Here is a 15229-nt window from a genome sequence, read left to right on the forward strand (position 1 = left end):
TCAAAACAACTTTTGTTTTCTTTAAGATGGTGAGGATTTTATGGTTTCTTAAAATCAGTGGTCAGGAAGAATTTCCAGCATCATCATCATAACTTCATCAAAACCCTCAGATAGGGAAAAACCATTCAAAAGAATCTGGACAGTCTGATTTCTAAACAATTTTCAAGAATATTGTTTTAGTGAAGAGTCATTAAATTAAACAGTAATACAAAGCCCCACTTTGAGTGTCAAATTTGCATATTAAACAAAAGTTTGGATGCTCATTGACATCTGGATATTCATCTCTAGTTACATAGGTTGTGAACAGTTTGTAAAGATCTATGGCACATATTTATGTAGCAACCAAGAAGAAAATGTACTCAGTGTATTCTAACAGCAAACACCTCAACATTTGTAGTCAATGCTCATATAAGTCTGAGGGGTTACGCACGCAGGCGTGTCACCTTGTACAAGTGTAGCACTTGTGTTGAGTTATGCAGATATAATCATTAATTGCATTAATTGCAACATCATCATAGCAATGAAGACCTAAATTGCATTGTATTCCAGTGCCAAAACTGGTATGTTCAACCATCTGCTTGAATAACTCTGTAATATACAGATACATCTTCAAGACGTAATGTTATGCATGCCTTCGGTTTTCTTTCTTGATGTCTGACAAGGTGTACCTTTCGACATGAGGTTGGAGAAAAGAGGAATGAACTATCCTGTAGTATGGGAAAATGTCTTCTTATCTAGAGAAAAACATAATTTTCCCATTCAAAAATGAAAGAAATGATTCATGGAGTTGTTCTGAAGGTTGCAGTGCCCTTGAACACTGCTGTAAATCATGTATGATTTGTTTTTGTTGGGTTTTTTTTTTTCCAAATATAATTTTTAAAAGATTTGATTTGTTTTTACATAGTGAAAACTTTTATAGTGTGTTTATTTCAGAAAAAAAAAGGCAATATTTAATGTTGAGTTGTAATGCTTAGAAATTGTTAACTGAGGGCAATTAATTTGTAGACATTATTTTTAAATAGCCATGCTGACCTTACTTCAGTAGTAGCTCATGTTACAGAAAAGGCTGTTTAATGCAAAGAGTTTTGACAAACAAGACCCCACAGCTAATCAGAAGAGCAGCTCAAAGTCTGCAGTTGTCAGAATTAGGCTGATCTATTGTTATCCTTCTGGCTGAACATTACTTTTCTAATGGTACTCATTTTACCATACTAATTTTCAATTGTGCCTACTGTATTGCCTCTTAAAGGTGGCCTTGTAAGTTTTTAATATCAGTAGCAGATGTTAATTAGCTTTAATATTTATTTCTAAAGATTAAATGCTTGAGTTCATGTACAGAATTTCTTAAAAAGAATTTTCCATGTAATGAGCTGTTAAAATAAGAAAATATTTAAATATAAATAATTAGGTGGCTTTCTGGGTTCTTGCTTTTAAAATCTTGACAAGTACTATAGGAAATACTCTGTACGCTTAGGCACTATTTCTTTCAAATATATTTTCACAACATGTAAGAAACTTCAGGAAGGTGCTGTTAGGCTTTGTGTTGAAACTTTGAAAATAAGCATTTTCAAAAGATTCTTTTACTATATACATCTCTAAAGGAAAGGAAATTTTACGTATGATGTCTTTTCCCATTTATAATAGCTCTTTATGGTTTCTGGTTTTTTCACTGCATAAATTGTTTGAATTGTTTTTCTTTTCTGAGCTGTATTTGTTTACTTTGGGTCTTCATGTATTTGAACATTTCTGGAGTTTTGTAAGATGAGTAACTGCAGGGGAGTGTCTAACTGAAGCTGTTTTCATTGTGGGTTTATGGTTATTTCTCACATAAAATCTGTTCATACCTATGTTCCTTTAATGTATTTCTCATTTTAAACAGTTTTAGACATCTTTCATCAATAACCAAGAGTCTAAACATGGCAACTCAATATTTCAAGGCCTCGGGGGTTTTATGGCAGTCGGGTAAATTTTTGCCATTCCCACGTGAACTAGCTGGCATCAGTGCTTATGTACATAACATCAGAGATTTCTGAACTCATTTGAGAAATGAGAGATTGGATTAAATCCCCAGTCCCCAAACTGGGGCAAGTTTCTGACCTCCTGAAGAAGAGCTGAATTGGTCTTACTATTTCAACTGAAATGTCCTACTTGCTAGAAATTATTTAATTGCACTGGATCAGGCTTAGTAACCCAATTTCCTTGTCAAGTACCCTATGTGATCTTTTTTTGCTCTTTTCTTTATTTAAAGAAAACTTCCAAGTACTTTTTTGTTTGTTTGTTTTAAAGTGGAAGCTTTTGAAAGAAAGTGCTGGAAAAGGATTTGTCTCTACATACTGAACCACAAAATTATTAGGCATAGAACCCCTGGAGATCATCTCATCCAAGCCCCCTGCCAAGTCTGGGTCACCTAGAGCAGGTGACACAGGAAGGTGTCAAGGTGGATTTTGAATGTCTTCAGAGAGGGAGACTTCACAACCTCCCTGGGTAGCCTGTTCCATTGCTCTGCCACCCTCAATGTAAGGAAGTTCTTCCTCATGTTGAGGTGGAACTTCCTCTGGTTTTGTTTCTGGCCATTGCTCCTTATCTTGTCACTGGCACTACTGGAAATAGTCTGGAACCCTTGACACCCACATTTGAGACATTTGTATAATACAAGGTACAGCCTGGTACTTCGAGTATCTGCCCTGAAAGGCTGCATCCAGTCTGGACTCCAAATCTAGTGGAGGACATATTTTCTTTGTCATTCTCCTCAGCTCTGACTGTATTTTGAGGTCTGGCAGGTACCTGCTGGATGAGACAGTGTGGATGACTAAAGAGAGGAGATCCCTGTTTTTTCTACAGTTTGGGAATTATCATTAGGTTTAGTTGCTTGCTTGTGTCTTTTAGTAGAAATGAGAACTTCACTTATGCTAGGTGGTATGGGTGCTCAGGGTGTGCCCATGGAGCCTCTTTCCCTGAACATGGCCTCTATCCCACATGCTCATGATCACTCCAGATTTTTCACAGTTCCCTTCCATAGAAGTGAAACAGGGGAGATGGGCAGCCATAGAAGTCATATGGGAGATGAGGAAAGTGTCCAGGTTTTGACTTGGTTTGATGTTCAGAATATAACTGAGGCCTTGTAGGCAGACAGAAGAGCTCAGAAGTATTCTCAATGTATTAGTTGAGGGGAAAAAGTACTGGCAGAGGAACATGTGCTTTGTGGTGAGATCTAAGCTTAAATATCAGCTACCCAAGATTTTATGAGCACTGCTGCCAGTTAAATGGTGAGCAGAGACTCTGTTTCCTCACAGAATATGTCATTTTAGGTGTGTATGTTTCAGTGCTGATGAACTTTGAAGACTCAGCTTGATTTTGCCATGCAGCAGTAGCTATGAAGGAGATGAACCTACAGAAGTCTTCTGGTCATGGGTCCTTAAGTCTTTGACTACAAGGCTGTGTTGCCAAACACACTGCACATTTAATATAAACATTCATTTTGAAAATCTATACTTGCACTTTATCCATTTAAATCTGGCTTGATTTCTTAGTATTTCCAAGATAAAAGTTCTTCTAAGCCGAAATGGTTCGTGTTTTAGGGCTTACTCCACAGTGTAATTACAACCAAGTCTAGTCCCATAGCTGCACTGCTATGCTGCAGTAGAGTGTTTTAACATTCATGCAAGTTTTCAAACATTTAAAGGTTTTAGAACTATGTTGAATTTATCTCAGTTCTCATTTTCAGCCATGACAAGTGGCTCTGAATTAGCATTTTGAAAATACTGCTATCAAGATGTATGTTCTGTAGGTGAGTTAATAACTATAATTTTTTTGGTGATGGATGCTGCAGAAGTTACTGAGCTGCTTCCCAGCTGCCTGATTACTGATGAGACTTGTTCTTCTGAGATTTGGCAGTGTTTTTGGGGGGACCATGTGGGTGATGGAGCCTAAAAGTCCTGCTAGTGAGGTGATGTATTTGTGGTAGTACTTAGAAGAAGGGTGTTTTGCAGGTGTATCTCCACATTTTTGCAGATAGATTTTTATTTCCTTTTCTGCAAGTGCATGATTTCTATGGAATCTATTGCCATAAAGATTTTGGTGGCCTAAAATATGTCTCACTCTGAAAGTGGGCTTGTTAAGAATTACCATGGATTTGAGATGGGAACTAAAATGAAAAGTTTTCTATTTAAAACATTTTTTGCTTAGCTTCATAATTGAAATTATCATGTTGATCTGCCTCCTTCTGTTTTCCCCCACTTTGCAGCAGTGAACCCCCGATTAACTTTTCTTTTCCCCACACAGTGGAAGCGCTACTATCAGGAAAGAAAGGTGAAAAAGGTGGTTTATTAGGATGCAAAATCCAAGCATGGCTGTGAAGGACCTCTACCAGGAGCAAGAAAATGAGTTGCTAGCTTTTTCTATCAGTAGAAAAGAAAGGAAAAGTGTAGATAGCACTGCTACTTCCATCAGAGTAGAGCAGGAGTTACTGCATCTTGCAGAAGTAGGAGAGAAGTAAAAGCCTCCCTTTTTCCAGAGAAGAGGGACCAAGGAGGTGGGATTTGGTACAGCAGGGACCTGTATCAGGGTTTGAAGAACCTCTGAAATGTAACTGAACACCAGAGACAAGTATCTTGTATTGAAGAAGGGGATTGTGTTGATCTCTAAAAGTGCATAAAAGATCCTAGGAAAGCTGCATAGGCTCAGGAGACCACTGGGTAAACTGGGAATTGTGGCCTTGTTGTAAGGAGGAGGCTGCAAATTTAAAACATGATAGTTATGGAGAGATAAGAATTAAAAGTATAGAAACAGTTTCGATTTGAGACCATTGACACTGGCTGATGAACAAGCAGTAAGGGTGTTTCCTGAAACATTGTGAAGTGTTTAGAACATCATTCTCATAAAATGCACACTGAAATAGAAATACTTACATAAGGCTACAAATCTAGTAAAATATTATATTCCTTATAATAATTTTTTAGGCCCTTCTCTGTCATTTTGTTTTGTTTTGCTTAAATGAGCAACTGAAATTATTGCAAAGGGCACAATGCTGTCTAAGCAACACAGGAGTCCAAAGAAAACAGAACTGATTTCCACTTTTTCCACTTTTTACAAACACAGCCTGTAGTATTGCTCTAAGTAATAAGACATTTTATTTTGGTTTTTACTGTCTCTTTGGAAGAAAGGGGAATTTAATTTCTGGGCTTTCTTGTGCATTTATGCAGCCTATTGAAAGAAATCAGAATTTTTATAATTGTGAGGTATCTATAGGGCAGTATTTAACCCAGAAGCAGCACTGAGAGTGCATTACTGCTGCTGGGTAGGAAATGTAACAGTGATGGATAAAAATAAGCAAAATTTTTTCTAAAGTTTTTTCTTCAAAGAGGTATCTCTATCCAGCTCCCAGTGAGATCTAGGCATCCATTACAGTGTTAGTATATAAGTATAGCTTCTAGGTTGCTTTCCTGCTTTCCAGATGTTCATACCTCCATGTATTTTCCAGCAGTTATTTTAGCTTAAATAGTTTTATTAAAACAGTTTATTTTAACTTAGTGGCAGCATCTCTGGTTATGACAACATCCTGCTTTAAGCCTTATCATTTTCACTGCACATTGAAATAGAAAGAGTGCTCAGTAGTGACACTGTTGTATTTATGGAGAGTTTTGTCTTAAAGGCCTTTGATGTAAGAGCAAAGCAGAATTACCATAAATATATCAGCCCATATTATGCTCAGCTATGCAAGCTATTGCAAACAATGCTAGTAGTAGTTTGGGGTTTTTTGGTTGGAAATAACACATCAGCAGTGAAAAGTGACAGCCTTTGCCAAAGTTACTACCTTCCCACTTGGTGGAAATTTCTCTTGCCTACATAATTCTGCCAGTCTTAGTTTTAGGTCATTGAAGTTCACATTATTCATGACCTTTTGATGGTTTACGTATATACTTAACAGCTGCCTGTTGCTCTTGCTGTTCACTGTACCACATTTTAGGAAGGAACAGGGTTGAAAACAGGCACTTCCATTAGTATTTTGAGTCATAGTGGATCTGAAAGACTATTTCATCTCCTCATACTTTATCTTGACAGTTAATATTATATGAGACCAAGACTACACAGCATACACATCTTTATCTAAAATTGTTTTAAAAAATGAAATACTGCTGCCATTCTGGATATGGATGACCTTTTATCAATTTCAGCCGAGTTTACTTAGGCTTTGCCGGTATTTTTAAACTTAGTAACATATATATGTGAGGCTTACAATGGCAATTATCCACAGAATAACTTGTGTCAGTTTTAGGCATACATATTAGTATAACTTAGCACCCAGACCTGTAGCCCATAATTCTCAGTGAAGCTCTCATTTGTTAAATAAACAGTATCTTCATAATGCGGCCTGCAGCTCTGAAGTGCACCCAGGTGTTAGAGGAACATGACATTTTCCATCTGTGTCCTGTATTCCTATGTAGGTTTTGTTTTGTGATCTCTTTGAGTCCTGTTGCAGCCATTTCTGGATTACTTATACTGGAATTTATGTCATGTTTCCTACTTAAATCTTGAAGTAGTAATAATTATATTTTATCACCTGGAAAATAAAATTGACACAGGCCTTTAAATATCAAGGAAAGCAGAGTAAAAGCTGTCAGCCTTCATTATATTTATCCACTGTACATCATCCTCCCTTCTGTGCAATCCCTTCATCTGCTGTCCCAGAGGGATGAATAAGGAGAATGAGCATCATTGTAACTTTGTCAGGTGAAGCAATGTCTGTCCTCACCAAAGTCAAGGACAGAAATTTCACTCATTTCATTTGGACCACATTTTCACATGGCTTTTTGCTGCTTTTTCTGTAACTTGACTACTGCTAAAATATGTAATGCCTTCCTGTGGATACTTTTAGACAAAGACTGGGTGAAACGTGGCCAAATGCGTAGGAGCACCGGGACACTGCAGAACTGAGGAGGGAAGTGTGTTATTTACTGTCAGTTGACACCATTCAGTCCATGTTTAGAATGCAGTTTTAGGTATGAGAGGAAAAAATGAACTCTATTATTGTACAATGCTATTATATTCATAATAGTGCTAGAAATAAATACTTGCCACAATGGGGTCTGTTCATAAATTTCTCATACGTTTCAAGAAATTGCGTATTTATAATATATGGACCTGGGATTCCAAAGTTTCTGCATAGTTTATCTCTTCCTACTGCCTTGGTTTTAAAGTAAGGAAAGAATATTTTATGGGAGATTTATTTGTAGTTAATGTTAGTTGTGTAGCTATTGCTGCTCTAGGCTGTGTTGTGTTCACCTAAATCATGCAGATAGTGCATTTGTTATTTAAATATGAATATCTGACAAACATATTATGGACTCAAAAATGATTAAATTGTCATGCCTAGAATGAATTAAGTGCTCTGAATCTCTGCCTCTGCCACACAGGAATCCTGAATTGAAGTGTCTGGCTGAAAATGCAGCTTTAAAAACCCAAAACTTTGTGCATTTTATATTCTACTCAGCAGGTCTGCAGTAGTTGTGGGATATTAGGGGAGCTCAGTAAGACCTTTCAGAAAGGTTTTTTAATGTATGCATGGTATTCAATAGAGCTATGCTTGAATGATGGCTAAGTTGTTTGACTTTGTTTTTCTTGAAATACTTTCTTAAGTCTAGTAGTTTTGTAAGGAAGAGCAATAATGGCAATCCAGAGTAAATCCTGAAAAATATTGTTCAGTCCATAGAAGGATTACAGTTATAGAACAGACCCCTGGATGTAAACAGAGAGAGAAGAACATTTCTTGGGTTCCTAGGTATATTTCACACATTTTCTGGGACTGGGTGAAGAAAACCTATCTGCCTTTGAATTTCTGCAGGGTGTTACTGGTATCAGAGATTCCCAACAGGGAATTCAGATGCCTAAGCAGTGAGTTTCTTAGGAGTTTAAGTCACAAAAAACCATTTCTATGCCCTGGTTGCTGCAATGATGATTTTAACAACTGGAATCTAAGTCTTCCTGAGACTTATACTGTACTGCTGCTCTCAGTCTCTATAATTATCAATAAAATTAATAAGTAGGAAGGCTCTGTAGCGTCGCTGTGGTGTTTCAGGTGCCCTTGGACAGAAGAGAGGCTGGTAGGAATTGAACTCATTTTCCCAGTTAGCAGTAGGATCAGGCTGCAGCAATCATGAGCACAGGCAGAAGTTTCATTAGATGTTACATTCATCCACCTCTCTTTCATCACACTTTCTTTTTTAACTGTATCTGGTTAAATCTTTAATTTTTATCTCTCTGAGATGAGAATACTGAATAAGATTTCTGGTGATATTCAAACGTGGCGCTTCAGTGAAATGGAGCAATTTAAACAATGCGTAAAAACTTGATCCCTTTTCATATCTGTATATTCTTTAAACAATGAACAAAAAGTTGATTCCTTTTCATAGCTGTATGTTCCTTAATTTATAGCAGCAGCCCACAGGTACAAAGCCTCCATGACTGGCCATGTAACCACTTGGCTGTTACCCCCCAGGCTCCCTGTGCTGGTTCAGGTGGACATTTCTGTCCTGGCTCCTCACCAAGTTCTTGCTTTTCTTTCTAGACATGCCTGAAGCACATTTCCAGTTGCAGCATATTTCCATTGACTCCAGGGCACTTGGCTCCATACAAGCTTGCAAACAAGCACACTTGTTCTCTCAGATAAACATGCATGCATGGTGGGATTTATTTTTCTTCCTTTTTTTTTTTTTTTTTTTTTTCTTTTAAATGTGGTGTTGAAGCCAATGTGGATGCTCAGCCTACTAGGCAATGCTTGCTGACATTGATGAAAGCTATCCAAAGCGAGAAAGTTGTTAAATGCTGGTAAAAGTCTTCCAACAGCAGCCTCAAGCTGGAGGCCTCTGTTCCCATAGCTCTGATCTGTAGTGGTGTGTGGAACCGCTCACCAGGAGAATGGAGTTGGCAGCTGTCCTCAGGGGCAGGACCATGGTCACCTTTAATGACTGTAGTCAAGCAGGAGAGTTGTCTTGCTTACTCAAGTTGTATTAACTTGGTTGGGTGAAAGTGTTAAGTACAAAGAGCTCAGTTGTTTATGGGGTTTTCTTCCTCTTGACAGAGCCCCTGCTCTCACACAGATTTGATTTCTGCACAGAAATATTAAATATACGCATCAGTGGAGTATTTATACAGGCACTTAGCCATCCAGCTCTGAGCTGGCAACGTAGAAGGATTTGCTTTGTGTGTAGGCAAGAGAAACGTGTGCAAATGCGAGCTGGAATTGCCTTCTGCGCATTTGGAAGTTTCATACTTAATTTAAAAACAGTACCAATAAATATGTTGATTCAAATGAGGAAAGCTTTTTCTCTTTCAGTGAGGCTTAGTTTAAATTCAGGAAGTCAAACTGCTGAAGAGTTAGCACTAGGATTTATAAAACAACATTGAAAGAGAAGCTTAATTAACTTTTCACTACCCTTTCAATTGCACTGAATCTGTGTCTGGTTTATCCCCACCTAAATATGTTCATTTGTATTTGAAGAATGCTTGTGACAGTGAGCCTTCAGGAAAAAGCTCAGGTTTTTCCTATAATCTCATTATAGCATTTGTATATTTTATTTGCTCACTTTGACCTTGGATAATATGTAGAAAGTATTTAATGTGTATATATATATATATATATATATATATATCACATGTTTCTGGTCATCAGTGATTCTTTTGTTTTTACTGTTAATGTAACTTCAGCTGGTGTTTTGGGTTTTTTTATTTTGTTTTTGGGTTTGGTTTTTTTTTGTTTTGTTTTTTTTTGGGGGGGGTTGTTTTTCTTTTTTTTTTTTTTTGACAAAACAATGTAAACCCTGCAATATTAAGTTGGGTATTGATGGATGAGATCACATAGGATGACAGCAACATGAAAGCAAGTCATTCCAGGGAAGGATGCTGCTCTGTGTTCTTTAGGATTGAGTGAAGAAGTAGCAGCTGCTTTTCTTTCTCTCCCTGAAGATCACAGTGATAATAGAAATGAGATATTAAAGAAGGCAGCATAGATTAATGGGGCAGTAATAAAACAAATGAGACCCATTAGCGAAATCACTACTTGAAAAGTAGATTCCATGGTAAGTGCCCTTCAGTGCCTCGTTTAGGAAAAATTGTTTCAGCAATTGTAGTATCATCCATGGTGTTGGATTTTAGACTGTTGTGACAATCTCAGTGATAAAACCTTAAAATAATTTAGATGAAGATAAATTTCATTTGTACTTACTGCTTCATGGAAAACCTGAGCTATAATATCTACATGTTGAAGACAAGTTCTTCTTTTTCAAACCCAGTTACATGATTTTGCATGTTCCCAAAATCTTACATAAAAAACCAAAGCCATTTTTTGTTGTTCTCTTAAGCCTGTAAGGTGATCGTGCGAGCTTGGAAAGCCTTATTTTATTGCTGGAGCACCAGTGCTATGGATCCTAATGTTCAAACAGACTAGGAACTGGAATTGATGGATTTAGTGACACCTCCTGGTTTTATTTGTTGGTTCTGTATTAGATTAGCAATGAAAGATGTGCATTGCACTTAAAACTCTTCATGTCTTTGTTTCCTCTCTGCTTTTTAGACCAGATTGTTTTCTGGACAATTTAATGAGCAAGGAAAATACACGTGATTGCTGAGATTTATACAGTACGTTGCCTATAAGGAGAAAAATGTTTGGGGGTTAGAGATAAAACATGTTCACAAATCTACTCAACTAAGCCAAATATATTAATATGAAGTGCTTTTTTACTGGCAGATGTGTGGCTTCAAGTCTCTGAATTGTCACATTCTGGTTCCCTTTCTCCCTCTAGTAATGTATGGCTGTATTGTGGTGAGGCTTAATCTTTTGGATTTTTTTTTTTTTCCCCAGTGTAATTTTGTTAAATCCAAGCTCAGAGTATAAATATCAAACAATACATGTCTTGTGAGATGCAGAGGGGCGCTGGGCAGGAGCGGGGCAGGGGCACCGTGAGCGCTGCCGTGCTGTGCCGGCAGCGGTGGCAGAGGAGGGCCGGGGGGCGGCTGTTGCTATCGCTCTGATGTCAGGCACCACCGCTAACGTGTGGTTGGTTATTCTGCCTTTCAGATCGCTGCCGCTCGCTCGTGGAGCGCAGAGGGGACAGCGAGACTCCCACATCTTTCAGCGAGAAGAAAGGAGCCAGCGGAGCAGACTAATAGGGACTTGTGTCGGGTGCCCTTGCCCTACAAAGGCTGCCTTTAAAAGAGAAACGCAGTGCTATTTAATGAGCTGTGAGATGAGGCACTGCTGCTAACGCTCAGATCCCAGGATTCATCGGCTATTCATTGTGCTTAATGTACATGTTTCTGCACCGTGCATTTAGGAGATCCCAGAGAAGAATCCAAAACGGCTGCGGGGGAAAGACCACCAAACATGCCTACAGAAACATTACCGACAGGTAGCATGGTGAAGCCGGTCAGCCCTGCCGTGACTTTCACATCTGCCGTTCCTCTCCGCATCCTGAACAAAGGACCTGACTATTTTCGCAGGCAGGCGGAGCCTAATCCAAAAAGACTGAGTGCAGTGGAGAGGCTCGAAGCCGACAAGGCGAAATATGTCAAGAGCCAGGAGGTCATCAATGCCAAGCAGGAGCCTGTGAAGCCGGCGGTGCTGGCGAAGCCGCCAGTCTGTCCTGCAGCCAAGCGAGCTCTGGGGAGCCCCACCTTGAAAGTCTTCAGCAACAATGCAAAAACTGAGAGTGGAGTCCAGAGAGAAAATCTGAAACTTGAGATTTTGAAGAACATCATCAACAGCTCTGAAGGCTCCAGCTCGGGTTCAGGGCATAAGCACGGTCCCCGAAATTGGCCACCCCACAGGGCCGATTCAACAGAGCTGAACCGACACTCGTTCGCTGAATCCCTGAAGGTTTACCCCACACAGGGCCGGAGCAGCCCACAGGAGAGCAGCTCCAATGTCAGCAGAAGGCTCCTAGATCAGTCAGCAGAGACTTTCCTGCATGTCTCTCACAGCTCTTCAGACATTAGGAAAGTAACTAGTACAAAGCCCTTAAAAGCAATACCCTGCAGTAGTTCAGCCCCACCTCTGCCTCCAAAGCCCAAAATCGCTGCCATTGCCACCCTGAAATCCCCAGAGATTGAGGCAGTCGAGTCTGGATGCGGAGTTAGTAGAAGACCCTCCCTACAGCGATCAAAATCAGACTTAAGCGACAGATACTTTCGCGTTGATGCAGATGTTGAACGATTCTTTAACTACTGTGGACTGGATCCTGAAGAGCTTGAAAACCTTGGGATGGAAAACTTTGCAAGGGCTAACTCTGATATTATATCACTCAACTTTCGCAGTGCAAGCATGATTAGCTCAGACTGTGAACAGTCTCAGGACAGCAACAGTGACCTTAGAAACGATGACAGTGCCAATGACCGTGTGCCATATGGCATTTCTGCCATTGAAAGGAATGCCAGAATCATCAAGTGGTTGTATAGCATCAAGCAAGCTAGAGAGTCACAGAAAGTGTCCCATGTGTGAGAAAGAAATCCACCACAGAAAAAAGCAAGGACTGTATCTTTGTCTGTGAATATTCAGTTTGTGAAGGGTTGTGAAGTCTACTTGAAGTCTTGTACCCTTCTCAAATCTCTTTGTGTTGCTTGTTGTGCAATGTTTCCAAGTTGCATGCCTGTCAACATGTGAGCTGACCTGGCTTCCACTTGAACAGTAACTAACTACAAAGCCTGGCTGAGCATACACATTATCTGCCAAAAGTTTAAGACAAGAATCTAATTAGGGCTTCAGTATAATCAAAGTGTTTACATGGAAAGGTTATATGACTTCTTTGGTATTTATGTGGTTCCTTGTGGATTTTATATATGTCACTTTTTGTCTTAATACAGATATTGTCAACGGATGTTACTTGTTTCTAAGCTGAAACGGAATTCCTTTATTGGGAAGAAAAGTGGAATTGGCCAAAATATGAGGTTTAGGTATACAACAATAGGCAAAGCAGCCTTATCTCTTGTAGAAAGTGCATTATTGGCACACGAAAGCTGTTTCTAAAAGGCAAAAAATGCTACCTTCTTAAATTATGTATCATTGTTAAACTATATATCCCTACTTGTAGTAAGGCACTGTTCAGTAAAAGTTTCTTTTTCCTAGATAAGCTCCCTCTCTTTTACAGCAGAAGTAGTCTAGTGAATCTGCTTGACCTCTCACAAATTACATGAGTCTTGCATTTGGGTTTGTGTAAGCATTTTAATGATTTTGTATTATACCAGTTGGAAAAGCTTAAAGAATGTTGGAGTCAACAGATGAAAATGGCGCAGGTGCAGGATTTTGTGGGTTTGATTTTTACTCAAAGATTCCTGGTCTTAAACTTTTGACAGGAATAATTAGATCCTATAGCTGATATTGAATGCCTTTATTAGTCAAAACACATCTGACTACAAACTCCATTCTGTCTTAATTTTTTTTGTAAACCTATTTGAAAAGTTAATCAACAAAAATGGAAGCACACAGCCATATCAATATAATGCCTCCTATTCAGAAGTAAATACACTCAGTAGTTGAACTATATCTGAAAAAATGTGATTATGTTGTCTTGCATATGTTATATCTAAGGCTGTGAAAGTTTGTTCCAGCTCTAGGAAAGTGTAGAAACATGACAGTATGTAGCTTTTATTTTCTTTTTTTTTCCTCCTTAAGATGGTTAGTGCTGCGAATCAACCTGTTACAAATCTTTCAACAATCTGTCTTCCCAGTGGCTTAACTAACTGTCATTTCAACTGACAGTGGTTGTGTGGTAGTGGAGAAGTTGAAAGTACAGTGGCCTGCTTCATTATTATTGTTTTCATGCTTTGAAGTAAATTGCAGCACTACCTTAATACTACATCAGCTAATAGGAAACTTTTTTATTGTGTAAATGCTGTAAGACTTTGTATATACTTCAGTTGTTACAAAATCTTTAAAAGGAAGAGTGTTATGCTAATAAATAGCTCCTGGTGCAGGTATGGTGGGGTTTTTTTTTGTTCTTATTTTCACCCCTTCCATTCTTAAAACTGTATCAGGAACTCAATTGCAGTGTGTTTTAGTGCTGTAGAAGGTCTTGGTTAAATAATAGTTCCAGTAAAAGGTTTCTTTTACTAAAGTGCTTTCAGAATATAATTTTTTATAAAATAACTATAGCAGCATGATCTGTCTGAAGAACTAGAAGAGATTTTCAAGACTCCTAAAATAGCTTGCTTCTTCCTTACCTAGCAATGTTACTGTTCCCATTTATAGCATCTGTTCGTAATGAATCACCGCAGTCTTCTGAATTATTCTTCAGTAGTGCTTATTTATATATTTGAATATTAAAGGTGTTTTACAAAGTCGGGTTCTCTCTTTTCTCTGAGAAGCCTGTAGCCCAACTTAAAACAGATAGCTACTGTTAATGCAGGCAAGACTGGAAGTGGAGCCATGCAGTCATTTGTTTCCTATGGAATTATCCTACATCTAGTTTTATATAATTGTTCTCTAAATGTTTGTTTATGGAGGGAGGGAAGCACACATTCAGTTTCAGCACACATTCAGTTTCAGGAGGCTACTCTGTGATTTTTACAGTTGACTTCACAACCTAAGACGTACAACATTCCTAGCTCAGCCAAAAAAAAAAAAAAAAAAAAAAAGAGGAGCTCTGTATTTCAGCTACAGGCCCATTTGTGACATTTTAAGCTCCATGGGTTTCAGTTGGCATTGACATCACACTGGTTTTTCAAGCATATTTTTCCAATAGTAAGTTCTACTCAGTTCAGTGACTGTTTTGCCAAGGAAAATAATGCTTGAGGGATTAAAGCCAAGTGTAATGCAGCTGTACAGCAATGAAATAAAGAAGTTAAAACCAAAATAAAAAATGCACCCACATTGCTCTCTCTCAAGTGTTTTAAGAATGATGATAAACATGCTATCTCAAGTGTTGTCAGCCAAAAACAGTAATAAAGAAACCTTTATAACTAGAAAATGGATTAGAGCATATGCTAGTATTCTCAATTTGTTTCCCAAGGTTTGTTGAGAAATCAAATTAATTTCTTTTTATTCACAGAAAAGGGGTTGAGCTATTTGTAAGAGGGGCTTTTCTCACTCAAAATGTTAAGCAGCACCTTTGGAATAGCATAGGTGCTGATCTGCCTTCAGTGTCCCTGCTTCCTGCAGTGTGTGCATGAATAAGGTTTTACAGGGCCTAGACCTTCACAGTGAGCTGAACTTGCAGCTCTGGTGAGATTGCAGTAATTATGA

The 15229-nt window shown here is 38.5% G+C and overlaps 2 protein-coding genes across 2 annotated transcripts in view; both read left to right on the forward strand.

Moving 5' to 3' along the window:
* LOC121469267 (uncharacterized) overlaps window positions 1-13965 on the forward strand; it is a 115558-nt gene extending 101593 nt beyond the window's left edge. Inside the window, exon 5 of the mRNA XM_072924300.1 lies at window positions 11072-13965. Coding sequence (XP_072780401.1) covers window positions 11072-11160 — 89 coding nt within the window. The 3' untranslated portion in view covers window positions 11161-13965. The remainder of the gene's footprint in view (window positions 1-11071) is intronic.
* On the forward strand, window positions 11166-14857 carry FAM110B (family with sequence similarity 110 member B). Its single transcript, XM_041713910.2, has one exon. It carries the CDS (start codon window positions 11378-11380, stop codon window positions 12488-12490), a length of 1113 nt encoding a protein of 370 aa, XP_041569844.1. The 5' UTR covers window positions 11166-11377; the 3' UTR covers window positions 12491-14857.
* The last annotated feature ends 372 nt before the right edge of the window (window positions 14858-15229 follow it).

The sequence above is a fragment of the Taeniopygia guttata genome, chromosome 2 (genome assembly GCF_048771995.1).
Source record: "Taeniopygia guttata chromosome 2, bTaeGut7.mat, whole genome shotgun sequence".
Lineage (NCBI taxonomy): Eukaryota > Metazoa > Chordata > Aves > Passeriformes > Estrildidae > Taeniopygia > Taeniopygia guttata.